We start from the raw sequence: 27,501 nt of genomic DNA on the forward strand, positions 1-27,501 counted from the left end.
ATGTCCTATATCTTCAAAAAGACTGAACGCATTTTAATGAACTTGGAGTCTTTAAAAAGGGCTATGCTATAGGGTATAAGTGACGCGATTTTGATTGCCACATAAATATCATTTGACATTGCAAATAAGAAATTTGCCTTTAAGTTGCTAAATTGGAGAAACTAAGACATTAATAACAACCCGTAAAATTTTTCCCACAATCCATTTTTTTTGCATTAAATTCTGTTATTCATATTTTAGGTTAAGTTATGTTGAGATGGGCATTTTACAGGGTTGTTTAGCTCTTATTTGACTATCCAATGACGTAAAAAAACATATTGTTGCATTTGCTATTTTTTCATTTTTTCAGAAACTGGAAAATATTTTGAAGCATTTTCTCTTGGCCGATTTAACTAATATTTTTTTAATTTTTGCGTTTTCTTAATACCGTACTTAATTTTCCTTACTGAGACACCCAGTATATGGTATATAAAATAGAACTAAATAGGTTTTTATTATAGTGTATTATTGAATTATTCAAGTAGCAGCGGCGTTGCCAATTTAATTCGAAACAGACGACAAGATTGGAAATTTAAATGGAACGCCATATATATTAGTACTTTTTCTGGTTTTGCGCAAAATTCTGAGTAACTTGTGTTAAGATTTCCCCATACCTTAACTATGTCTTTCCCATACTTCAGCAAAAATTAATGTTATTTTTTAGCAGAAAAACATCCCTTTATTAAATTTTAATATCCTTTTGAATAAGTGAGCTAACTATTTCAAAATTTTACAGAGGTTAGCTAAGACATTTGTTTCATTGACCAATACGTGAGTTTGATGGTAAAACATGCAGGGTGTCACAAAACATTAAAATAGCAAACTAATTTACTTTAAACGCAATCCTACATTTGTGATATTAGAGTTAAGGAGTTCAACAATTTATCTACAAAATTTCCGTCCATATCCGTCCCTTAAACTGGCCCAAAAAAATAGTTTTATGAAAAATTTATCAATCATTCAGAGTGACAAAAAAAAATGAAAGGTTGGACACATTGGAGAGGTCATTGATATTTTTAGTTTTTTTGTCCTGGTCTCATTATTGTGTCCAAACAGTCAAACGATTGGGGTAGAAATATTTATCTGAATACATTTTTGATTGAAAATTTTCATCAGACAACCCAATTGGAAGAGGTCTATCATTTATATTTTTATTTTTTTGTCCGGGTCTCATTGCGTCTAAACGATTGGAGTAGAAATATTTCAGACGAGCCGTTTCCAAGAAATCAAGCGTTAAAAATTAATAAGTTGTTTTAACTATTTTGTAATCTTATAACTAACAAGCAACTCAGTATACACAAAAGTACAATACTAATTTGTAAAGAAACTTTAATGCTCTACAAAAAAGATCTTTTAACATTTTTTTTTAATAAAAAAATTATATCAATTATTTATATAATTCAGATATTAGAATTTAAAAATCACTGGAGTGGGGATGGAACATAAGGACTTTGTCATTAGCATAGGATAGAGCATAGAGTATTTTCACTTGTTGAAAAGTGAAACAAATAAAATCTATAGTAACAACATAATTCTTATTGCAAATGATTGTATTGATGATGTAATAAAACTATTGAGTGGAAAAAAATGGGTGAAAAACTAAAAAAAAACGAAAGCAAAATGAAGAAGTTAATTCAAAAATGTTTAAACTTTGATTTCTTGGAAACCACTCATCTGATGCAAATGTTCAATCAGAGCTTTTTTTTGTAGAGAATTCATTTTCCCAGAAAAGTATATACACAGAAATATTTTGACCTTAATGGCTTGACTGTTTTGACGCAATAATGAGATCAGAACTAAAAAATCGAAATACAAATGATAGACGTGATAAAATCAAAGGCTCAAACTTTCGTAATATTTTTTTTATCATTCTAAATGATTTTGTGTATAAGATTTAATGAAATGTCTTCCCATTTGTCACTCATGCATGGAAAAATTTTGAAATGTATTGTTTTCAAATGTACGAAGAAAATTTTGAAAATTAAGAAAACAAAATAAATGTTCCTGCATGTTGTAGTGTATATGCATCAATTTTTGGAAACCCCTTATGACTTACTATCAAAATCACGTTTCGATCAACAAATGATTTAGCTAACCCTTAGAAAATTTTGAAATAGCCAACTCCTTTTATCAAAGAGATATTGATTTAATAAAGCGGTGTTTTTCTGCAAAAATTTAAGTAGTAAGAGAAAGAGATATCTATGAGGAAATGTTAATAAAAATTACTCAGAACTTGGCGTAAAACCAGAAAAGCATTCCAACATATCTGTTATCTTTTTAAATAATTAAGTCAAAAAGGAAAATAGTAAAACACTCTTATTTAAATGAAATTTATTAATTAATCGCCTATTACTTTATAATAAAATCTTTTAACGTTATTAGTGTATTATTCTTTGATGATCTTAATGATGGAATGGAGATACACAATACCATTTACATGAGTAAGTCTTATTTTTGAAGAAATCATTATTTTTATTCACTGACATTCTGTACTAATATTTGCTAAAACAAATTCTAAAAGTCCAAGTCGGGCAAAAATTGTTGTTGAGCAACAGAGGACAATTCCATGTCGATTGGCTTCGTGTCGTCATACAGCGACGGCGCTTCGCACAGTATGGAGACTGTCCCTACCAGGGACGTAATAATAAAAATCCATAAAAATAATCGGTCCAGTACCATAGCGACAAATCCCCAATCTTGATCCTCCTATAAAAAGGTAAATAAAAGAAAACAGAAAATGTAAAAGAAATGATAAAGACACGGTGTTGTCGAAACAATTGTCATGTCATAATATATAATTTCGTGAAAATCTGAACTTTTAGTTCTTATTTATTTTGAAAAGAAACGAACTTTGAAGTCCTCGAAGTATTCTAGATAGATAGGTAGATTTCGTATACAGGGTCTTTCAAAAGAAATGCGAAAACTTAAGGGGGTGACTCCTTGTTTAAAATAAAGAGTAGTTTTGTTGTATGAACGTTTCCAAATAAAAATATAAAATCTACAGCAATGCATAACGAGATAACAAAGTTTATTAGATAAAACATTCTAGTAGGCTGTTTCCTAAGGTATTGCCTGTTATTTCTTTATTTGACACTGCTCAGTTTAAATACAAAATACGCCAAATTTAATCAAAAATTTATTATCTAATCATTTAATTGTTGAATAATAAGACTTTTAATTCACTAATGGTGAATTATTTTATATATGGGCGCGTAAACGTTAATTCCTTGGAAGCATAAATGTATATTATATCACAAAGCAGAAAGTTTCAACACTTATTATAAAGCTTTTGTATTTTTGTTTTGCCTTAGATGTGCACAGGTTTTGGTTTTATTCATTCGTAGTTTAGGAGGTAAATGTTGGTACTGTTTGACAGCACCCAACTAAATTATTTTTTTTTCAACAGGCAAGGCTTACATTTTACTTTCTTATTTGGAAACTAAGTTTTATGAACAAAATACAGGTAGAAATTTTTTTTTAATGGAATATATAATAATAATAATATAATAATGGAATAAATCATGAATATATATATATATATATATATATATATATATATATATATATATATATATATATATATATATATATATATATATATCACATTTTTCCATCCGTGAATCAATACGTGAGTATATATATATATATATATATATATATATATATATATATATATATATATATATATATATATATATTTCATATACCTATACTCAGTATAAGGAAGTATAAAAAATACAGTGTATTTTTTATACTTCCGTAATATAATAACAACCTATACCTAACATATTTTGAATTTTATGTCAAAAGTGACGTCTACAGACTTAAATGTCTTAATTTGTGAAAAAAAAGTTTTTCCCTTAGAATTGTAACACCCTGTATGTCAGAAAGAATGCGTTTCCGGACTGATGTTAATATAGGGCTTATTTTCGACGTAGAATATGATATTATGGCTTGATACATTAATATAGGAATACCCTGTATAACAATATATTTAAAAAAATACAAGTGAATCTAAACAATTTTTTTCTTTAAGTTTTTTAAAATATTTTTTATGTTTCAAAATATACCAATTTAATATTTCGAAACGTTGTCAGATGGCGAGTACCATCCTTTTATCTCTGTTACCTAACCTAACTTTTATTTTGTCTAGTTTATCTCTTGGGACAGTGTTTTCAGTAAAAAAAAATTCAAATTTGACGTACCGCATTAAATTGGTCCTGCCTCTGAATGTGATGTTGAATGAACATCACATTGTGAATGGCCTTTTCCAGTTCGAACGGGTACTTTCTTCTAGTTCCAGAATCACTTTCGTCCATTCCCGAAAATATGGACGGAAGTCCCCCTAATCGACCGCTAAGCGCGCCGGCAAATCCTCTTAGTCTGAAACATTGGTGATGTTTCCTTGGTAGCCTGTTTATAGGACTAGCCAGACTTTGTGAAATTTTCCGGTAGCTATGTACGAGTTTTAAAACACGTTTAGTTTGAGCGTTCAAGTAACGAATTTATTCGAAATAATTTTTTAAAATCAAAATTACTTAAACAAAAAAGCTGTAAGTTTTATGAAAAATTACAATAGACAAAAAAGATTCTAATAAAACCGTCTATCAAAATGTATTTTTTTGAATGTCATTACATAAGTTTTTTTTAATTTAGTTAATTTAGTTCACTTCGTAACATTTTATTGTTCTATTTATTTTCGTTTTTAAGTTAAAAAATAAAAATATTAATTTTCCGCCATATCTCCCTAATGGTTCTGTGAATGTCAATTTTTGGTAATTATTATCTTGTTTTAAAATTTTAGTTTCTTTAAAATTAAAGCAATTGATGAGTTTTTAGCATACTTGTCTCCAATTATATGATTTTCTAAAAGTTGGCTTGTTGATTTCTTTTTAATTGGAGTTCTACTTTATGTTTTATATAAATTAAAATATTAGATATATCTTAATATTTGTATAATATCTCCGTCTACTTTAGATTGCGCTGTCAAGCTTTGGAAATTGCGTCATGAAAAATGTTCGCTGGAGTTTGTTGCATTGACATTTAATTCAATAACTAAAGATCGGCTTATTAAAATTTATTCAAACTCTGTACATGAGTTAATCATACCGGCCCCTTCAAAAAGTTATATTACAGCTTTGGGTATGTTATTAGAGAAGCAGATGGTTCTAGAAATTTAAAAAAAAATAAATCGGCCAAACAAAATGTTGGCATTATTTTTCCTACTTCTGAATGACCACCAGGAGGCGTAATTCTTATCTTTAACTCGGGGGGAGGGGTTGTCCGAACATTTCCTTTCTTTCTAGGTTTGTAGCCGTTAAAAAGGGGTTTCCCTAGGGTATCAGTAGTGCTATAAGTGACGCGATTGTAGTTGCTTATCTCGTCGTCAGGTGAATTTCTTTGACATGTTAATTTATTTGGTAAATTCCAAGTTAATAAAGTGACTGTTTTAGGACTTTTTAATGACTTTTGTTTAAGCACGTACACAACAAATATAGCGGAAAACGTGGAACATTGTATTTCTTATTGTTTCTGTCATGGAACAAAATCTACTTCCTTTTATTTATATTGTTCATATAGCACATTTATTATATAAATATTTTTTTTTTTACTTTCAAAATCATTTGGGATCATAAATAATAAATTAAGAGTTTTATTTAGTAGTTTCCAGGTAATCAGAGATTAATAAAAACGCGTAAAGTGGATTTATTTTTTCGCAAAATCCAACTATTTTGGTGAGCGTTAAGTTCTTTTGTTCATATATTTTTGGTTAGGATCAAGATACGGTTTTCGCTAGGTTGTTGGTCTTTTATTTGACTAGGTAGTCAACCTAGGTAATTAACAAATGCAACGATATAAGTCATTAGGTAATGACATATCATTTTTTGCAATTATGTCAGAAAACTCCACCTGCTGGCGAGGTAAGCAACCACAATCCAACCGTTTATATGCAAAAGCACTATATCTGCGAATTCAACAGGTTCGTCTGCCAATGTCGATAAATGTTTTGTAAGTTTTGCGTGTACCAAGTTTCAAATATTACAACTTTCAATAGCCGCATTTTTAGTTGCTCGAAAAAGTAGCAGCTATCTTTACTAATAACCGAGATACCACGTAAAACTATCGAAAAATGGAAACCCGGTATAAGCGGACCTCAAACTGACCTGTTCGTAGCCGAAGTCGAGTGTAAACCGTTGCAGCCTCTCCCCCTGTTCCCGCTCGATCCCGACGAGCTAGAAGTGGACGACGCACTGGATGACACGTGCAATTCCCTGCCCATCTTTCCCTGTTGCAATCTATTAGGCGGAATTTTCCTGGCGGCCAGTTCCGTCAACAGATCTTTCGGGACCCGCATCAACAGTAACTTGGGCACGCTTTTTATAAAAAATCTCCGCACCCACGGGGCCATTTTGTGGGTGCTTGGTTTGCGATAGTGCACGTTCAGGATTATGATCGTGATCACCACCGAAAATCCCACCATCACCATCGTGAACAGTATGTATTTGCCCAGCAGGGGCAGAGCGAGCGAAGTCGAAGGGATAATTTCGGATATCAACAGGAAAAACATCGTCTGTGATAGCAGAATATTGATGCATAGAGCGATCTTTTCGCCGGAATCTGCTGGCAGGTAGAATACCAGTACCGAAAGGTACGATATGCCTACGCAGGGTACTATTAAATTGACCGTGTAGAATAGCGTTTTTCTTCGCAAGGTAATGTTGAAAAAGATATCTGAAAGATAAAGAAAAGGGAACATAAGTATTTTTTTACAATTTCCTCGGCGCGGTGGAGTATACAGGTTAAACGCTGGGGTCGTCGGCCTGTCAAGTTATCTCGTCACACATACGAATTTAAATTTTAGAATGGGATACAGGGTCGGTTTTACTTATTCCGAATCTGGTCCGAGTATATATATAACTAGCTAGAGCACCTTTTAAAAATAATTTTAAATATACAGCTTGTCATGTGGTCAATGTCACCATTTTTCGATTCTAAATTAAATTCTGAAAAACGTTTATGTCTAAGACGAACAGTTTCTGAGATATTTGGTATTTTCCGTAAAAAATGACAGACGCAGTATTTCCTAAATCTACGCCAACAAAGTGGTTACTTATTCACAAATTTGGTTGACGAATTTTTTTTTAATGGAACATCCTGTAAGTTTTCGTTTTCATAATTTTGAATATTCAATTCTGAATATAAAATATTAACATTATCCTATGCCAATTTTTCGCCATTTTTTAGATATAATATATAAAAAAAAATTATGCAATACATGGAAATATACAGTTAAACCCGTCACTGAAGAAGATACAGAAATCATTGTATTAGCTTTTTTATATATTTTTCGCGAAGTTCAATACGAAAAGCAGAGAAGGATTTAGGAATAAGCTATTCCATGCATGCAAAGAATTCTTTCATTACATCTTATGCAGAGACCGTATTTTATAATACAATCAGTACTATCAATTATAAATCCCAATGTTGTTATTGAAAAGTCATCAGCAAAAATTATCTTGAAAACATGGTATTTATGAAGCCAATTTGGATGAAGGCAACATAGAAATTGTGCAAACTATGGTGTCGAAGTGTTTTAGATAATTTACCGTTAAATATAGCTGTACGAATTTGGTATCCAGTTGGTTTGAAGATAGATGAATTGGCTACCTAGATCACCTGGCCCCGATCCTTTAGAATTTGTTTCCATGGGGTCACACTAAAAATTTAGTGTACAAATAACCCCTCTGCCCAGGCAGCTTTTAATGGTTTACAACCAGATCAAATTACAACATTTCTTATTGAATAAAATATTTTAAAATGCCTTAGGTTAAATGGCAGCGATATCGAAGAATTATTGTAATAATTGTACCAATTGTGTTCAATTTTTCATAAGTATATGATTTTTTCTAATGGTATTCTGTTAATGTTCTCTGAATTAAATGTCGAAATTATTAAAAAATTACAGGAGGTTCCATTTGAAAAAAAAAATCAAGCAAACTTGTCAAAATATAAACAAAACTGTATAGTTTCGGGAAATGTTCAAGGATGGCTATAGACTGCTCCCTCGTCAAAGTTATTCCTGTATAAATCTCGTTTTTAAGTTGTTAAAACAACGCGTCTGAAATTTTTTACAGAAAATATCAAATATCCCATGAGGTACATAGGGTGTGATATTTAAAATAAGAAAGCTGACAATGACGCTGTTATATTCGAAAATATTTTTAAAACGTGTATTAGCTAGTCTATATATATATATATATATATATATATATATATATATATATATATATATATATATATATATATATATATATATATATATATAAGTGTTTTCGGAGCGCGAGCATTGAAGATGCCAAGTGAGATTTTGGCGAAACGTCTGCAGGATTCCAGTCGGAGTTCAACGAGCGAACGGATGATATCCCGGAATATAGTCTCATCATATATATATATATATATATATATATATATATATATATATATATATATATATATATATATATATATATATATATATATATATATATATATATGACTAGCTAATACACGTTTTAAAAATATTTTCGCATATAACAGCGTCATTGTCAGCTTTCTTATTTTAAATATCACACCCTATGTACCTCATATACATACATACATACATGCATACATACATACATACATACATACATACATACATACGTACCGAATTCAGAATATTTAAAATAGTAACTCCTTCTTGACACAATATACCTGGTAGCTAATTAAGGACACTCGTCCCTATCTCGAAAAGTAATTGTTACAAAGACTTGTGGAACAAAAGCCGCCAAGAGAAAACGCTGGAAATTATTTTTAAGTTTCTAAAATGGTCTCCAGGCGGCGTAATTGTATCCTTGAATTTTAAATCCCGTTTTTTGATAAATAATCGTGTATTACACAGAGCCAAAATGTTGTAAAGTCGGGATAAATTCGATTATTTTTTGTTTCATACCTTAATAGAAAATGGGGCGAGTGGGCGTTCGAACATTTTTGGAAATAAAATTTAAATAATTTCAGAATTGCTGAATGTATTTTGTCAAACTTGGAAACAGCTATTCGAAAGGACATCCACATATAAGATTATTTTTCCAAAAGTGGGATTTAAAATACGAATGCGATTACGCCCCCTGGGGGCAATTATAAGAATTTCAAAACAATGGGGTCATAAGGTGCTCTTCTTAGTTTGTCATCCGGTACACGTTGTTTTGTTTAAAAAGTGGATACAAGCGCCAACACTGCGATACTGCCAATATTTTAGATAAATAGAGGAGAGTCAAAAACCTGTGACCAAATTTTGTATGTTTGTTATCTTATAATTAAAGTTCACCCCAACCAATAGATCGTCGAATAATTCCAGGAATTGGCTTTACCTGGATATGGCTCGGGACAACAAGGATAGTACTTTTCATGCCTTTCAGCCGGAACTGCCAAGATATCCCATTCAACGCTTGGATAGTATTCTCTGAGATCAATTCCGACTTCGACAATATCTTCCCCCGGTTTTTGGTTTATATGTTGCAAGTCAATCTGAAATTAATCCATGCAAGTTTCAAAGCAAGGAAGATAGTATTATTTTCAAGGCAAATATATTGGCGGGTTGAGAAAATCTTACCAGTGCCGGGCACCGTCGGGTTTTTTTACCGATAAGGTAAAAACCAGAAATTTAACCCAATTTACGTTAACAAAATTTTTTGCTTATATTTGGTCAAATCTTATTTCTTATTTAACAATAGCGATATACTTTGTAAGAAATGTCAGAGTTCGTTTTTCTTTGTTTGCATTTTGCCTCTTGAACGTTGGTATTGCTCTTAGTATAGTTACTTGACAACAGATGACACTAGTAGATGTATTGGTTAACGTTAAAAACCACTTTCAGACAAAACGAAAAATAAAATGGTTTATTGGTAAGACTGCTATGCTTGAAACAGTTAATACTAGTAAAGGTACCTGAGTGCCGTAAGTCCAAGAGCCGAACTTCATGAAGCAAGTTTGTTGATCGAACGGGAAATATCGCACATCTATCTCGCACGAGGACTTAAAAATCGCCGGAGGTGTCCACTGGATCTTGCCGGTAAATTTCAATACCGCCTTCGTCATTGTTGTAATAACGTATTCCCCGTCGGCACTACTCAAAGTGTCAACAAGAAAATATTTGAATCATTGGAGGTACGATATTAGGCAAAAGGAATAGTGCTAGAGTTTGAAAAAAAAGAAGTGCTGGGATTTTTTTTCAAATTTTTGAAATTGCATTTTGACCCCCTGATGGCGAAAATTAATCAAATTCATTTAGTTTAATTATTTCCTAGCGATCAAAGTACTCTTTTGGGGTTGCGTATATGAGAGAAGTCTTCTGCTGCCAGCAGTTTTTCCAAATCTCTAGCACCGTCCGTTTCCCTAATACCATATCTCGTCGCTTTTACTGGGGCACCCGGAAAAGGAGCGAGAGTCCAATAAAAAACTCTGAAGAAGTCAGAGAGGTTAGAAGAGACCCTGTATTCACTATAACGGTTTTTTTAGAAAACCACAATGTCTCAAATTGCTTACAATAACATGGTTTCTAACCAGCCAGGTTTGTATCGTAGATATTTAGAAAGACCGCAGCCGCAGATCGGTACAAATGGACCAAAATTTACTTAAGTCCAGCTATGGAACAGCTGCAAAATACTTTTAGATCTGTAGAAAATATATCTTAGGATTTTTTAAATTATTTATAATTTGCTTATTTTTCTTTACATTTTGAAATTGCTTCCATTTTGTCTTCGTGTTCCAATATTAATGATAAAGCTGAAGATCTACGTTTATCTCCCACCACGAATCGTATTAAAAAATTTGAACAAATAATATCAACAGAAGTAAATCTGTCAAATTCTTCATAACTACCGAACGCTCTGGTAAATGTAACGTCGCGCCAACTTTCTGAAAAATCAGTTCTTGCAAAAGAGCAATCTCTCCGATCTCAAAAAGCTAACGAAATTCGACTTGAAACCGAAAAAATCTAAACCTAAAATTTAATATTTCAAACCCTGGACGAATAGCTCTAAAATCTAACCCCACATAGTAATTCTAAAGGCAGATAAAGGAAATGCTACGGCAGTCATGAACACAACTGACCATCAGCAAAAACCTCATATTCGTACAGACGAATCCTATCGTCCACTTAAACAACCATTGAAAATTATTACATTAGCTTCTGGTTAGTTTTGACGTAGAGACCCTCTTCACTAAAGTAGCTCTTATTGAAACTGTCCACATTGTTTCAGATATATTAAAATACGAGAATCTGGAATCAAACTTTCTCGTCTAAAACTACTTGCCTGACACGTATATTTCCTGGAATCAAACTTTCTCGTGTAAAACTACTTGCCTGACACGTATATTTCCTGTAACGATCAATTTTATTTACAAATATCAGGAACAGCTATGGGTTGTGCGTTATCATCAGTAGTCGGAAATATATTTATAAAAACTTTTGAGAAAAAGCCTTCGACATCTTCCATGTAAAAAAAAATAAGTGAACACTACGTTAATATTTTTGTTATTTGGCCTCATGGTCAAGAATCCCTCCGAGGCTTTCTTAACCACGAAAACTCTATACCTTCTAACCTACATTTAACAATTGAATGAGAAACAAACTAATAATAATCCCCCATTCTTAGATATTCTTATCCGGTTGGAAAGTCATCGGTTATCAAGTCCCTTTTTTGCCTTGAAACGCCAGTGACTAAACCCAGAATTAAAACACTTAACATCAGCTCTTCTCTATAATAATTTGCACATTAGGGATTGTTCCATCAGAAAATACATTGACCACAACCTCTCCAAAACAATGAGTCCGAAAGTATTGTGCCACTGTGTGGTCGTTCCTTACATTCAAAACATCATTCGCTTAGCTAGGCTCGAGACTATGACAAATAGACTCATCAGGAGTTATCGAACGCAATCAATTCTTCTGCTAAAGAAAAATCCGAGAATCTATAGAAACAACTAATCAATCGGAACTGGAACTCCAATATGGAAATCAGTCATCCGAGACAATGTTCGATTTATCAACAACCGACGCATGAAGAATCCAGACGATTTTAAAATTTTATCATTTTTATCATTATGTTTATCTTGTTCAGAGCAAAGAACGGTTGCTATTTTTTATGTTGTTTATTTTATCTTGTGGATACTTTAATATATATAATTATTTCAAAAATTGACGATTTTTTATATGCCCCATATGCCTTGTATTTGAAACAACTCCTGTTACATATTTTTGAGAAGCTCATAAAAAGCATAGTGAAGTTGTTAACACGCTGTTGCATTAACAATTTTAGTTTGTATATCAAAACTTGTGAGTTGCAAAAGAAAATTGACTACGCCATGGGTTCTAATTTAAAAAAACCCTATTCAGATTAGTTTTCACTTTTTCGATAAGTTAACGAATAACCGCACTACATGCATCTAAAAATCCAAGTTAACTGCGCAATTTATGTTTGTTTCACCTCTCATTTTATCAAAAAAAAGCAGCTTGAAATGAAATGGTATACTATACCAGGTGCCCCAATATTATATAAAGAGTATTAATTTCGGATAGATGGAATGTAGTAATTTGTACCGCTCTTACTTATTATACAATAGAATATCGGGCAACCATATATGTTCTGACGGAACATATAGTTCAGTCACTCCTCCATAGTCTTGCGGATCCCACATGAATTTGTAGTCGTGCCATTCCTATAAAAAATAAAATGGTATGTTATATCGATAAAAACGAATATCGTTCAACACTTACGTGTTCCAACCATACGTTTGTCGTCAATATTTGATCCTTTAAATTCTGAAAGGAATAAAAACAATTTTTTAAGATTCAAACAAATTTCTACTTATACGGTTAAAAGCGAAAAGCATACCACCATCCAAAATTGTTACAGCAGATGATTACAACACAACCATATTAATTCATATATTTATTACACCGGTTTCAAATTTCACGGATTCTACAAAGCTTTCACAAATTTCTAAATGAATTTCCTGATTTTACCAATTTTGAAAAATATGTTTTAGGTTCTGCGTAAAATTTTAGTATTCCGTTGTAATTCAAAAAGTATTTAAAAAAATAATATAAAAAATACACTTAAAACCTTTATTCAAAAGTGGGAAAGAGTATTGCCGTTATAAGTGTTAAATTAAAAAATGTTTCTTTTTTTTCTTTTTCTTTAACATTAATTAAGTTTTTTTTCATCGACAATGGCATGTTTAGCACATTTAGATAATTAATAATTGTCTGTCGATAAAAAAATTACAATTAAATTCAAATAGAAAAAAAGCATGCAAAATATTTTTGATTACCTTATCGGATAACGCGCAATAAAACAAAGTTTGTTTACTTTTATAATACTTTATGATTCCCCCCCCCCCCTTATTATTTTTCTGGACACCACCGACTATAATTCATCTGACTATTGAGAAGATGATGACTAAAATTTACAAATAATATTTATTACAATTTATCTATTTTCATATTATTTTTACTTTTATATAAGCTTTTATTTACTCGATCTTAGAATAAATAATTAATATTTCAATTATTCTGTATTTTATAACTATAATCTGTATAATTATTACTACATTGATCTTTCTAACAAACTACCTGTAGTAACACCGCTGTCACATCGCTTTCATTAACCAAACTCGTCTTTCTATTGTATGCAAATTAGTGCGACCCTAATGTAGGCACGATTCGAGGTGTGTGGGTGTTTGAAATAGGGAAAACTATCATTACAATTTATCTGAACTTTACGATATAATCTTCAATATAACTTCCACATTTTCGGTATAAGATAGCTTGATTCAATTTTTTTTGTTTTAATTTAATTTTTTTTAAACAACGAGACTAGTGAGACATCTAAAGACACTAAGGTTAACGAGAAAAGGGATAGGATAATCAAACTAGAAAAGTACAAAGACAGCGAAAACTCATAGAAACACGATTCACTGGAATGATCTCTGTTCAACGATCAAAAAACTCTTCAATGAACCAAATGGTTTTTGGAGTAAAATTTTCTGATTTTTTTTACCTTAAATTTCACGTACTCACTTTAATATCAACAAACTTTTTTAAATTGTTTTTTTCTCTAAAATTAACTTTTTTTTGAGTTTTTCCGTAATGAAATTTCATTTTCTTAAAGTTTTCCACAGTTTCTCCTTAGTCATTTTTTGAGACATGATAAAACGAGTGGATTACTCTCTTGATGGCAGTCTCTTCATCTTCATTTATTAGCTTCTTTTCTTCCTCTACTTGGTGTCCATTTTTCGATGGTTTTACGCAGTATCTCACTTATGAGTAAAGATGCGGTTTTCGCAAAACTGTTATTCTAAAGCTTATTCGGTGGCATACTCATATTTTTTCTATTTACAATTATTTTCGAAAAATAAACCAAGCTTATATATTTTTTAAATACATTTTTGGATAATATGATTCAGCTTGACAAGGGGTTCTACAGTGTTTTCTCGCATGTTATCAGCGTTTCACATTCTTTCATCCATTTCAATCACATCATGCATTAATCATTACTACTCAATTTTTCACAATCTACTGTCTTTATTCCCTCTTGCAGGAGGGTTTCAATGTCCCCCTCATTTTAAAAGTGGTGTCATGTGTTATCTTTTCTCTCTTTTTTTATTATTTTGTCCAAGGTGGCTATTTTTAAATAAGACGACATTCGTTTCATCCTCATTTATTACAGTTTGCCATGATCTGGCCGCGTTTATCCTTGTGTGGTCGGTATATCGTCGATCGTCCAACTCCAGTCCTATTCAAACACATTTCAACTATTTTTCCAAGTCCGAATGTTCTTACTTGAATGTTTTTCAGTTCAATAATTATTATAATATCATTGAGAAGCAGAGCATAGATGCTATCTATGTAGTGCTCATGGAAAATCCTGTACTATATCAACTATTTTCATGGCATGCGGCACAATTGAAACAAACAACTTTTGTATTTAGGACATTCCTGCGTTATGAACACTGTGTTTACTTACCAATTCTATCAATTGAGATAGGCGTAATCCTAATTTAACTAAAATATTGGCCGAATGATTCCTGACTGGCCTGATGAGTCGGTTATAATTGCTCAGTAGGTCGTCGTAAAGCCTTTTCGCGTCCGGATTGCACGACGAATTCCCGATGAACGTTAATAGGAAAACACTCGTTAGCAGGAAAATCGTTGGGCGTGACATTTTAGAAACTTTCCTTTAAATATTCCTCACTGACTTCCATCAAAATCGCGAAAAGTCTACATAACGGTTATTAAGAAATCTGCGCGCAAAGCGGGCGAGACCTAAGATTAAAAATCGGGGTGAGCATCGATAAAGGGATGCTGGAGTTTTGCTCCTCGTTGCAGGAAAAATCGATCGGGTCCTTCGGGCGCAAGGCATCCGTGCCAGATCTTGCACATGGTCGTCCGTAGTAAACACGAGAGTAAAATTGGAACCAATCCATGCACGGCATGGTGGCGCTGTTTATAAATTATTTTTATAGAATTTTATATACCGCCTAATTCTGTTCCATTAACTGTGACTATTAACAATTTTTAGAATTTTTTCTCGCTTTCAGGCATAGATTTTGGGGCTACCTTGCGTTAGCAATATATTTTCCGCTGCACTTTTATAGAAAACCATGTATACATAAATATTTGTTTTTTTAGTGTTAAACGATGGCAGACGCATTAAAGATAAACCCATGGTGAAAGAGGGAATAGCCAATTGGACCGGTTAAAATAAAAAGTAAACTAAATAAGAATCAGAGTTTTGTTGGAGTCCCAGTGTCGAGATTTAATTGCTTGGGGTTGATCGAAAAGTTTGTTTCTTAAAATTTAAACATCTGTATTACACTTTTTAATAGTTGGCGGTGACTTCAAATATAATTAAATTCCTTACTTATTACTTACTATATTTTAATTAAATATTTATCGGTTTCTATTGTCGTTCTGTTTGTTTTCAATACAAACTTTGGTTTACTTTGTTGGGGTTTTAACAAAAAATAGCTATAGTTGTTGCTTATAGTAAAATCTTGGTGTCACATCCATTCTTAACTTTGTGTAGGTAGCAGATTGCATGGCAGTGTTGGATGCTAGTTTTGGTTAGTTGGTGTCTTTTAGACCTTGCACTACGCAACAGAAATGACTGATGTATTAAGTATTTGGCTCTGTTTAAACATTATTATCAGCACCTTTATTAAACTCTAGTTTATTATTTTTTGATGTCCGTCTCATGTTACTGGACAATGAAATCTTTTGAAAATTGTTTCAAAATTTATTTACCTTATTTATTAATTAACCATTATTTACTAATTTGGACACTTCCAAATAGAAATTATTTAGTTTAATATATAAGTATTTAAACGGAGCCGCGCATGCTTAACCGATATTACAAGAATTTCTTTTATTGAAGGATATCTTGACCTCCCATCTTGACCTCCCATCTAGAAAAAGTTGTCCAGGCTCCGGTATGGTGGCGCTGGCGCAAATTTACACTTTTTTTAACTTTAGTATTCTGTAGTGTATACAAACGGGATTATTTAATTTCCGAGTTCGTGTGTCTCTGAGTTAGTTAAGTTAGCTGACGGAACGGTGTGCATTCGAGGGTTAATAAAAAAAACACAAATGCATTCATGTGAAAAGTAAAATTTTATTAAGATATCTCTGACGTTACATCTCGGCGCGTCCGACGATCGATCCGATAAAATCGAAAACTTTATACAAAAATGGCGTTCATTTTTTCGTATTCAAGTTGCGCAGAAAACGCTCGAACCCGGCGTTAGGTCTTGCGCAGCCTCGCGTTCCCTTGACCATGCTGTAAGCTTCGTCGAACCCTAAACTTCTCTTCGCCATCAGGTACCCTATAACGATCGACGCTGAACGGCTTACACCCGCATTGCAATGCACCAGAACCCTTTTCCCTTCCTCGACGCTGTTCGTTAGAAAAGGTAAACAGTCCGCCAAACACCGTTCTAAATCGGTTTCGGGCAAGTCTAAACATTCTACGAACTTGTATGTGAAACCTGCGTACTTGACGGGCGCGTCTACACCTACGCTGAGAACTACATGGATGCCGTATTCGTTTAAAACGTCACGGTCGCAACAGTCCTGCGAACCGAGGTACAGACCGTCGAGCACTTTACACGGGACGAGATCCGGTTTCATATCGACCACATATCCCGGGAGGTTTTCGCATATTTTTTTACTGACAGCGCTACTTTCGAGGTACTTTCGACCGTCCGCGTACGTCACGGACGTAACCGTCGGCTTCAACTTATCTCTCGTCGCCAGTAGCGAATCGAGAAAACTCATCGAGGGTTTTGAAAGATTACCGGCTAACTATGTCCTACTAGAAATAAAAGTTAACAGTTAAACGACAATACTTGAACGCAAGACGCGTAACTGATGCGCTTTAACTATGCATTATGTAACTGTGGTTGCGGTTACGCTCGATACTACAGATAACTATCGCATACTCTCGTAAACGTGTGAGTCGGATTGTTTTTAAAACTAGTTTAACGGTTGTTCAGTTTCCAGATTGCGCAAAACTAGGTGCGCCTTGTCCAGGTTGGACGCTTATGACGTCACTATTACTTTGAATTTGGGACGTGAAAATGATATTAACATTATTCATATTCATATTTAGGTCGCCATGTCTATTCAGCTTAAAAGCTAAAAAAATGATAAATCAATATATTACAAGTTGAAAGAACTTCAATCCATTTAAAATTAATCCTTCTTAAATATGAAAAAAAAATCCAGAAAATATTTTTCTACATAGTTTTAAGATATATTAGGATTTATTGTGTCGCTTTAAATACACAACAATCAATACCACTATTATTTAACAATTATTTAACTTTCTGTGTTGGAGAAAAAAAAATTGTTGGCAACAAAACACAAAGGCTGCAGACCTTCACGAAAACGATTTTGTTTGCGATATTTGTTTTACGTGGCTTAAGTTGTCAAACAGTTCACTGTGTTTGTACACAATAATTGGTTCACACTACGTAAATCCGAAGTGTTTTGGCCCCCTCTTCAAAGACTAGAGGCTATTCTACAAAGCATTGCAGACCCTGAAAAGTGGACTCTGTATGGAATCCAAAAAATGTACTATAAAGCTGGTATGTGCAAACAAACTGATTTAGGTAATAAAGAGATAGTAAAGTACTTAAATAATTCAAAAAAAAAGGCATAACTAAATAAGGGTATTTAAGAAATTTCGATAGAAAGTTAAATCTCACATTTTTTGAATTATGTCAGCTTAAAATACCGAACCTCTTTCCAATAGCTACTAGAGATATAAAGGGATTATAGGCCTATGCCTATAATACAGGAAACTCATGAAGTAACTATGAGAAAAAAAATGAAAAATTAATTGCAACAATCTAGATCGACAACGTGTGCAGTATTTTGTCAAAATATGTCTAAATCTCATTAGATATTCTGGAAAAACAAGCTAAGTGTGTGGAAATCGCTGCTTAGAAAGAAAATGTGGGTGAAATGAAGTGGCATACGCGGAAAATCATTATCTTCTCTTAGAAAATATCAATGCCGCCTGCGCATCATTTTTACCGTAGTAGGGCCACTATGTTATCTAATAGCTATATGGATTATCCTGGTAAATAAAAATAAAAATGGTGTTTGACGTTATGCCGATTTCCTTCATGCAACGAAATTAACGTCTAACGTAGCTTTTTTAGATTCAACCTGGATTTTATCGATGGAAATCGAACTCGATGACGAAAAGTGGGTTTTCATAGGATTCAATAGCAATTCGAGCCACACGCATACCTTGTAAATGAAACAAAAACGTCTGCGCATACGCAATCGGTCCAATACCCATGCGATTTAATATTAAACGTGCACAATAACGCATAATAAAATCTTAAGAAGATTTAGTACAGAGTGAACTCACAAGTCTTAAATGTGAGATTTTTCTGTTTTAAATATCAGAGTTTGATGAGAACAAATTAATGATTGGGATATTTCTAATGCTTTGGGTATAAATATTTTTACCAACAATTATGGGGTATCGCATTAAAACTGTTAATTCACACAAACCTATTTAAACTTTTTTTGTATCCCGTAGTCCTGATAACACTTTCAACTAAATAGTAAAACCAAAATAGCAGTAGTATTAGTTATGTATATATAATTATTCAACACTCTCGGATATATAGCCACATTTAACCCTGAGCAATTTAACCGGCAACTACGCATCCGACGTAACCGCAGCCCTACGCATTTACTAACCTAACAAACGAAACCTAACTTTAAGAAATCATAATTTTAGAAAAAAAACACACCATACGCACGTGTACAAAAAGAAACCCGATAGCCTTTCAAATAAAAAAAAGGTTTATATTACATTTGGTATTTGGGGGCGTGTTTAATCGATCGACACAAATCGACGTTCCGACATTCAGAAATTATAACGGAGCCAAAAGGCGTCGTTCAAATCCACAGAGAAAACTAATAAAAAGAGAGTGACGAATTGATTATTATTAATTGTGCGGTGCCTGTAACGCAACTCACTACGTCCCAAACTTGAAAAAATTGAGTTACGATTTCTGTATTACGTGGAATAGTTGAAAGAAGACAGAACGTTGGGTATTTATCGATGAAAATTGGCACAGTCGGAAAGTTTCAACGAGCTACCTGTTCAGTTTGTGTCATATTGGACAAAATTGTATTGGACCAAAAATGGTGACCAAAGGTGAATTGAAAGTGAGATTAGGGGTTTTTATTCTTTTAAGATCTCTTCTATAATTAGACTTTCGTTTCAAAATAATTCAAATCCAATAATTTTTTTACTTCACAATGTGTGGAAAGTAAATATTATATATGTACAGTGTGTCCATTTCGTTATTGATTTGCACGATTTTCCTGAATAAAAATTGGACCATTGTATTTTACACACCCGATACCGTAATAGTAAATAAAATTATATAGACTTTTTTACGTAGAACCCAATAACGTAGTCATTTTATAAGATTTGATTTGTAAAGTTGAGTTTTTCAAATGGAAAGTCCGGTATAATATTTTTTACTATTTGAAATATGCATTAGTGTTTAAAAGTCTAAATAAACTCTCAGTCTATCCTAATTTTATTCTAACTGTATAAATTCTATTAAAATAAATCAGAAAGCAATGCGGCACGAACTAAGACAATAATGTAAGCCGGAATTCAGTTCTTGTTTAAATATATGTCAAAATTTTAATGAAGCAAATTAACAAATGTAAATATTTATACTTATATTTTTGAAAATATTCCACATATTACGCTACATAAAAAAACTGAGTAAGGCACTGATTTCTGGATTCTAAGTTTCAGATAAATCAGTTCGAGTAGTCTCTTTTATAATAGAATAATAATATTAAATTAGAATAAAATTAACACAGAAGACAAGTATATTTTCTAAAATAATAATATATATAGTATATACAATAACAGATATACATATAAAAAAAACATATATCTTTAAAAAAAAATCTGATTCTACTGGATTATATGTAAAAAGGTCTATAAGATATAGCATAATTTGTTTCCGTGCTTGCTTCCACCACTATATTATAGCTTTTTATTTGAAGTTTTTTTCTAACTCTTCGAGATTTAGTCTAGGTATGGTGCAAAATATAAACAAACACCCAGAATATGCGTAAAGTGTATATTCGAAGAGAAAAAACAGAAAACTTCGTTGTTCTACTTCAGCTCAACTGGGCCGTTATATTATTTTTAGTTATGGGTATTGAATATTTAATATAATATTGGAGCATTTCATATTTTTTATTTTGCGAAATAATCCGATATTAATTACAAAACCTTACGGTTTCACTAATTTTCTCCGAAATCCCAAGGCAACCGTCCTCGTTCATATTTCCCTCCAAAAAAAAAAATAGTTCGTCCCAGAGCCGACTCCCTTTTTTTTATCATTTTTCTCCACGTTTGAATACTTAACCGCTAATCCCCACTCCCCGATGCGTCGCCCCCCCTTTACATATACATAACTAACGGGGACGGGGCTTAGGCTACGAACGGCTACGCGACCTATGCTGCGACTGGGACCGGTCGCGGGGCGGCGGCGACTTCGACCGCGACTTCGTAGCGTCGCACGGGCGCGACCTGCTACGACGCTCCGACTGGCTACGCGGCCTCTCGTTCGACCCGGGCGAGCGACTACGCGACTTGCGGTTTTCGGGCGAGCGCGACTTTGATTTGGAATTACTGCGCGACTTTGATCGTTTCGGCGACTTACTCCTCGACTTCGACTTGCTTCTGGATTTGGACTTGCTACCAGATCGCGATTTCCTCGCGGAACGCGACCTGCTACGGCTACGGCTACGACTCCGACTCCTGCTACTACCCGACCCTGAACGCTTCCGTTTCGAGCTTTTATCCTCGACCAAGCGGATCCTGCGCCCGTTCAGTTCGGTGTCGTCCAGTTTATCGATAGCGTTCTTCATGTCAGAGTACGAAGCGAATTCGACTACGCCCTCGTTCCTGTGTTTCTTGTGGGCGTCAGCGTACGTCACCTCGCCCGCCTGTCTCATGTAATCTTTAAGATCTTGCCAACTGACCCGGGTCGATAGGTTCTCCACTACGACGCGATAATTGGTGCGGGTAGGTGGGCCGTATTTTTCGCGTCCTCCACGGTCGCGACTTGAACTCCACCGTTCGCGGTTCCTGGGGATGCCGCGCGCCTTCTCCACCGTGATCCGCTCGCCCAATAACCTTTTACCGTTCAGCTCGTAAACCGCGTCGTCCGCGTCGCGATAGTCATCGAATTCGATAAAACCGTAGCCGTTTTTGAGCAGGACGTCGCGCATTCGTCCGTAGCCGCGGAAAAAACGCTCGATGTCGCGCTCGGTCGTGCCGTACGGCAAGCCGCCCACGTAAATCCTCGATCCCACCATTTTAACTCGATATATGCGAGGCGCCCTTAAAATCCGTACCCCAACGTGTGCGTTCGGGTTCTCGTTCGCTCGTTAAGCTCGTCAAGTTGCGAAGGCACCTGTAGGTCTTGTCAAGAAGTGACCTTTCTTCGAGCCGCGTCACCTGGAAGAAGAGTAGCTATTTGTAGTACAGAACATTCGAAATAAGATTCCCTACCCTCCCAACTCAGAAAATACGAACGAAAAAAAAAAGTTAAATAGTTAAGGTTTCATTTTTCATATATAGAGTCCCATAAAAGGCAACAAGATACGATATTAGAAAAAGGGCAGTTCTAGAAATTTTAAAAAAATACAAGACAAAATGCTGTAAATACTTGACCGGCAGGGGGCGTACTTGTTATTTTGAATGTTAAAATTCGGTATCTTTGAAAATTTATATAGTTACGATTACGGTACTTCTTAGACCTGAGAATAGGCAGGGAGGGGCTTTTGTATCTCGTATAGATATATGGTTTAGTCAGTCAAAAAAACAAAATATATTTTCATTATGTTCGGGTTCTGGAGTAAGTGTGATCGGTTGAAGATATACCGAGTGCGCCAAAATAAACGCATAAATTAATTAAACACAAAAAATTAACGAAAATGTTATGAACTCATAGGAATCGTGGTAATTAGAAATGAGTTACTTCTGTCAAAAGATACATTTCATTCGTTGTTTAATGGTTTTCCATACTTTACTAAATAAGCCATAAGTTATTGAAATTAGTTAGTCTCCAACAATTAATTTTTAATAAAAAAAAATAAGTGATAATACTAAATTTGCGAAAACAGTCAAAACATAAAACGTCAGGCTACCAGGTGCCCTTGAAAAGAATTGTAAAAAAGTAATCATTTTCATTTAGAATTTAAATATCATTTTTAATTATTTAATTAATTAATTGATTTACTTAGAAATTTCGAGGTAATAAGAGATCAATCCAACTTTTTTAGGCGTTAACTTCTTTCATTCAAGAAAAAATTTGACACCCACCCCCACGTTTCGCCAGCAAGTTCGACTGAACCACAACCGACACAGGAGGAATACAGAACTTTTGAATAGTATTACAGATTATTCAGACACGCTGATAAGGAAAAATAAAATTGAAATGCCGCAAAAGAGACAAAAAACAAGTGGCAATATTATTCATTTAGCAAATTAAAAATTGTAAATTGAAAAACAGATCATCTCCATCATCTAAATAAAATTTGGTTCGATACACATAATACAGTATCCAAGGAATGGGTTGATTCCAGGAAAAACTCAGATAAAAACACTAACAAATTTTGATATATACACTAAACTAACTGGCGTTTTCTTCACTGGAACACGCTGTGTCTTTTAATAATTTTGTTAGGCTTGTAATTAACTTTTCAAAAATATGTAACACGTAAGAGGTATTGCAGATACAAAACATATATCACTATTTTTTTTATAAGTTGGTCAAAAGGGTGTCTGTTTTTCTAATACACTTTAGTTCCCGCACAGTCAAAACCGAGAGGAGAAACAACCTCCCGGAAATGTATGAAGTGGCTCGCAGTCGTCAGTAATGAATCTGATGTAAAATTACACTTTTCGCACACTCGATCGACATGTAATTGGGTATTTTACAGCAGGAAATAGAAAAATTGAGTTGTCTGAATCAAATATTTTAAAGAAGGTAGTAGAAAAAATGAGCTTTTCTCCAAAATGCCCAACTATACATAAGCATTACTTTACCTCGGATCCGAGCCACTTTGAACATATCCGAGATGTTACTGCTCGAGTTTGAGAACAATCGGATGTTTTCGGAGATGTTACCGCAGGGTTTGAATTTTGACATTTTTCGATTCTGAGGGTAATATCAGTGAATGTATTCCAGTTGTTTTGTAAAAATGTACAATGTAAATTACATAGGTATCATCTTTTTCAGTGTCCAGAAAATGTTGTAAAAGTATATACGTCATACGCCATATACAATCATTTAGCAAATATATAGATCTTTTCAGAAAATGTAAATCAAAGGAAGAACAACGAAATGCTGCAAAAAAAGAAATTGAGAAGTAAACCTATTGCCTACATAAGAAATAGAACAATATTATTATTTTTATTACCTTTAAAATAACTGTATACTTCCATCAGTGTTAATTAATTTTTAATATTTATAGGACGGACACCATAGCCATAAAAGTTAAATTGTAAAACATAAGATGATAATATTAAATTAAATTAATATCGCTATTCGCTATTCGCTTAAGTAGTATAATCAGATTGTCATAATGATTTTAAATGCTATTAATACAATCTATAGTAAGTACGTAAACGCTATCCCGATGCGAGCAAACACGTATCTATTGACCAATTCAGTTTAAACGGACCTCCTAGTACAAAGGGTTGTTCTTAGATCAGCAACACATTATTTTAGCTTACCCAAAACCCACTCCAGCTTTGCTCGAAGTCATAGAAAAAACACCACCCCGCTAATAGACAAATCCAATTAAACAGAAAGAAAGAAACCTAGCCAGTTCGCATAAAATAATTTCTTTTAAAATCAAATTAATGTTATGCCTTTCCTTTTTACTCCACTCTATATACTCCAGCAGTGTTTTTTTATATTCTATGTTGCATTGTATCATTGCTAAATTATTTAGAAAAATATCGACCCCACATCCAAACCCCTTCTGATTCTGTTCCTATCCATTCAACATAAACAATTAAGAGAGAGAGAGAGAAAAAAAGAGAAGGTATTCATCTGAGCAGCACATTGATTATTCATTTGTTTGTTTCATTTAAATTTTTCGCTGGAATCATTGAAGTATTTTTTCTTGCTCTTTTTAAAAATCTGGTTTTTAGATATCGTAAAATGGTGAGTTTTTCAACATCTCACTTTTTTTTAATATATTTTACACTCTTTAAAGTTATCACTTAATTTTTATTTCTACAGAAAGTCAATTTTTACTTTAATTTTTATCCTTACATTTATTAATGATACAAGTCAACCCACATTACAATGTTGTGTACCAAAATCTATTAAAAAATAAAATAATAGAATCTAGACACTCAAAAATTTATTAAACAAAAAATTAAGGTTAAGCGGGTTGGAACAAAGGTTATGTTGTTACCTTTACAAAGTTGAAAGTTTTCCATCCTCTAAGCTTATTTTATCACAAATCAACTGAAAGTTGAATAATTGTTGAGGTCACATGCTTCTAATAATAAATTTTTTAAATGTTTTTGGGTATATAAACCAGAAAGATAACCTGAAAAATAAAATGTGCTCCTATAAAATAACCAATACCTTTGCAAAATTAACATAATTGCAAGCACACTTTGGTAACATTGCAAACATTTTACTTTCATGGTGACGTGTTGATAAGACCTACTTCGTATCACACTATCTTTACACGCTGGTTTTATCGTAAAAAAAAAACAAACGCTAACACGCACAATCCCTGTATCACATAATTAATAAACAACAAAACTTAAACCACAACGTGGGCATTGGCGTATAAACAACTAGTTGGGATATTTATGAAACTTCTAAATCTAAGCGGTTAAGCTATTACAGACTAAATCGATCGTGTCTTTATCGCATCAAAATATGTCGTCATAAAGGTAGCTAGTCATTTCTAAACGTTTCCCATCGAAGCCAGACGCTTAGATTAGAGGTTAAAAAATCCACGCCTAGCTTTCATTAGAAACATATTCCGCGCCATCAAATCGTTAATTATCGAAATATTTATAAAATTTACTTGCGATGGACGATCTGCAAATCCTCTAGATTCCCATTACGACACTTAACATGAATATTTTTGCGGCCACGCGTTTCTTTTAATTAACTTCCAAATCAATTCTCCACTCATGCATGGAAAATGAAAACGGTCGGAAATAAACACAGTTCATAATGAACAATTACCGTTATAGGCAACGTTGCTTTACCCATTCGCCCATATCTGACATTTTACCTGAACCTGATTTGGTGTGCTCGGAAACTTTTGATAGAAAAAGTTGTTTGATAAACTGCAATGTTCGAAAAAGATTATTTTTTTAACAAGTCGAATACAACACATTGGTTCTACTTGTGGTTAATGTTGTAGCAATTGATCAGCTTTAATTAACCCCAAAGGCCAAACGAAGAATGAAAATAGAGGTTATGGGTACACTGTTAAAATCAAAATGGATTTTGAAACTCAAAAGCTTATGAAGCTGAAAAATCTGGAACAAAATCTAGTCAGACTTTTGGAAAACATCGACACAGAAATCATTCAGACGGATGTAGAGTGGATGCAACTTAAGAGTATCGTGCAAAAACAAAACGGTTGTAAAGAGCCTCAGCTGGCCAAAGAAACCAAACCCCTTCCCAATGTCCCACATTTGGATGACGAAACAATAAATTTAGCCAGAATGGATCTGGTTTTAGAGGCCTGCAAGTTGGACGATCAGGAATTTGAAAGTGATTAAATTTTGTTTTTTGAAATATCTTTATTTCAGAAAATATATATGTATATTCAATGTTTGTCTTTTAAAAAAATATATCTAAGCAGTGCTTAAACCTGTGGCCTTGAGAAAACACTTTGAACAGGTAATTTGTGGGTATAAATATATAAGTAAACTATCTGTTTACTAATAATATACTTTTTAAGTTTTTTAACAAAGAAACTCAATTTATTTGCAGACACATCTCTTGGTGAATATTGCTTATAATTCTCTTCTCTGATAAGATTGTTCATACATTAGATTTTTGTTCAATATTTAGTACTGTGTAAGTGCACTTAAATTAACTATATTTAGTTCTTTGTATAGCCTAGCTATGTTAGTAAGTCTATCATAGTTATATAATGTTTTTATTATTTTGTTTTGTAACACTTGCATCATTTGAAATTTCTTTTTGCCACAAGTTCCCCATATATAAAGCGAGATATAAAAAGGCATTGTAGATCATGTCCTTAGTTTTTTTTTTGCTATAAATAATCATCTTTGATAATGCTACTAATACGTTTCGTTCGTTAGTTGCTGAATGTCTTTGATTGCTGATTGTTAATGCCCAGTGCCCTTAAGACATGATTGACAAAATCCACAGTGCCACTGATATTTAGGAAACGATAATGGAATGTGTTCACTTGAACTGTGTTTGCATTGTTCCATAAGTTTTTCCATGATTTATAAAAAATGTATTGAGATTAGTCTGTAATTATCTTATTCTTTTTGCTGCTTTGAAAACTGCCTTTTAGTTAAATTATATTTGAAGTTATTAATAAAATCTCACTGTTTTTTGACAATATTGCCTGTACTTATCCACTGATTTTTGAAATGCCGATTTTTTAGTGTTTTTATTTTGAGTTTTTAAATTCATAATCCTGATTTATCCAACTATAATTTTCACCACCTTTTTGACAAATTAGAGTTCTTCTTTAACTTGGGTGTTTATGAGTTTTTGTTCAAATCTGCCAATACATTTTTTATGATCTATTTTTATCCTTTCTTTTTTAAATTAATTACTTTTATA

General features: G+C 33.2%; 3 protein-coding genes and 1 long non-coding RNA gene across 6 annotated transcripts; 1 reads left to right on the forward strand and 3 right to left on the reverse strand.

The window, feature by feature from the left end:
• Positions 1-100: 100 nt before the first annotated feature.
• On the reverse strand, positions 101-15,414 carry LOC132702929 (acetylcholine receptor subunit alpha-L1). Its single transcript, XM_060671802.1, has 8 exons — positions 15,087-15,414; positions 12,836-12,880; positions 12,668-12,777; positions 10,006-10,183; positions 9,429-9,585; positions 6,204-6,771; positions 4,245-4,422; positions 101-2,745 (listed from the first exon to the last, which is right to left on the reverse strand). Exons 1-8 carry the CDS (start codon positions 15,282-15,284, stop codon positions 2,554-2,556), a joined length of 1,626 nt encoding a protein of 541 aa, XP_060527785.1. The 5' UTR covers positions 15,285-15,414; the 3' UTR covers positions 101-2,553.
• Positions 15,415-16,709: 1,295 nt separating this feature from the next.
• LOC132702931 (dual specificity protein phosphatase 19-like) lies at positions 16,710-18,976 on the reverse strand. The gene has a single exon (XM_060671806.1). It carries the CDS (start codon positions 17,393-17,395, stop codon positions 16,817-16,819), a length of 579 nt encoding a protein of 192 aa, XP_060527789.1. The 5' UTR covers positions 17,396-18,976; the 3' UTR covers positions 16,710-16,816.
• Positions 18,977-19,128: 152 nt separating this feature from the next.
• On the reverse strand, positions 19,129-25,852 carry LOC132702930 (serine-arginine protein 55-like). 3 transcript variants are annotated; one of them, XM_060671805.1, is made up of 3 exons: positions 25,379-25,545; positions 25,118-25,255; positions 19,129-22,142 (listed from the first exon to the last, which is right to left on the reverse strand). In XM_060671805.1, the coding sequence occupies exon 3, from the start codon at positions 21,998-22,000 to the stop codon at positions 21,116-21,118; it is 885 nt and encodes a 294-aa protein (XP_060527788.1). In that variant the 5' UTR covers positions 22,001-22,142; positions 25,118-25,255; positions 25,379-25,545; the 3' UTR covers positions 19,129-21,115. The 3 variants fall into 3 exon arrangements, with proteins under 3 accessions (XP_060527788.1, XP_060527786.1, XP_060527787.1); XM_060671803.1 differs by lacking the exons at positions 25,118-25,255; positions 25,379-25,545 and adding an exon at positions 25,748-25,852; XM_060671804.1 differs by lacking the exon at positions 25,118-25,255 and having other exon boundaries at positions 25,294-25,545.
• Positions 23,160-26,507, forward strand: LOC132702932 (uncharacterized). The gene is made up of 2 exons (XR_009618997.1): positions 23,160-24,861; positions 26,093-26,507. It is a non-coding gene; the product is annotated as an uncharacterized LOC132702932 (long non-coding RNA).
• The last annotated feature ends 994 nt before the right edge of the window (positions 26,508-27,501 follow it).

Source organism: Cylas formicarius, unplaced genomic scaffold, assembly GCF_029955315.1.
Source record: "Cylas formicarius isolate icCylForm1 unplaced genomic scaffold, icCylForm1.1 PGA_scaffold_6__28_contigs__length_40554024, whole genome shotgun sequence".
NCBI lineage: Eukaryota > Metazoa > Arthropoda > Insecta > Coleoptera > Brentidae > Cylas > Cylas formicarius.

Bases quoted from the DNA above. Each gene is read 5' to 3' on its own strand.
- LOC132702930 (XM_060671803.1), bottom strand. From the start codon at position 22,000: ATGGTGGGATCGAGGATTTACGTGGGCGGCTTGCCGTACGGCACGACC.
- LOC132702931 (XM_060671806.1), bottom strand. From the start codon at position 17,395: ATGAGTTTTCTCGATTCGCTACTGGCGACGAGAGATAAGTTGAAGCCG.
- LOC132702929 (XM_060671802.1), bottom strand. From the start codon at position 15,284: ATGTCACGCCCAACGATTTTCCTGCTAACGAGTGTTTTCCTATTAACG. The intron at 9,586-10,005 runs GTACCTTTACTA...GATTAATTTCAG, and splicing joins CTTGGACTTACGGCACTCAG to ATTGACTTGCAACATATAAA. The intron at 2,746-4,244 runs GTACGTCAAATT...ACCTTTTTATAG, and splicing joins GGCAGGACCAATTTAATGCG to GAGGATCAAGATTGGGGATT.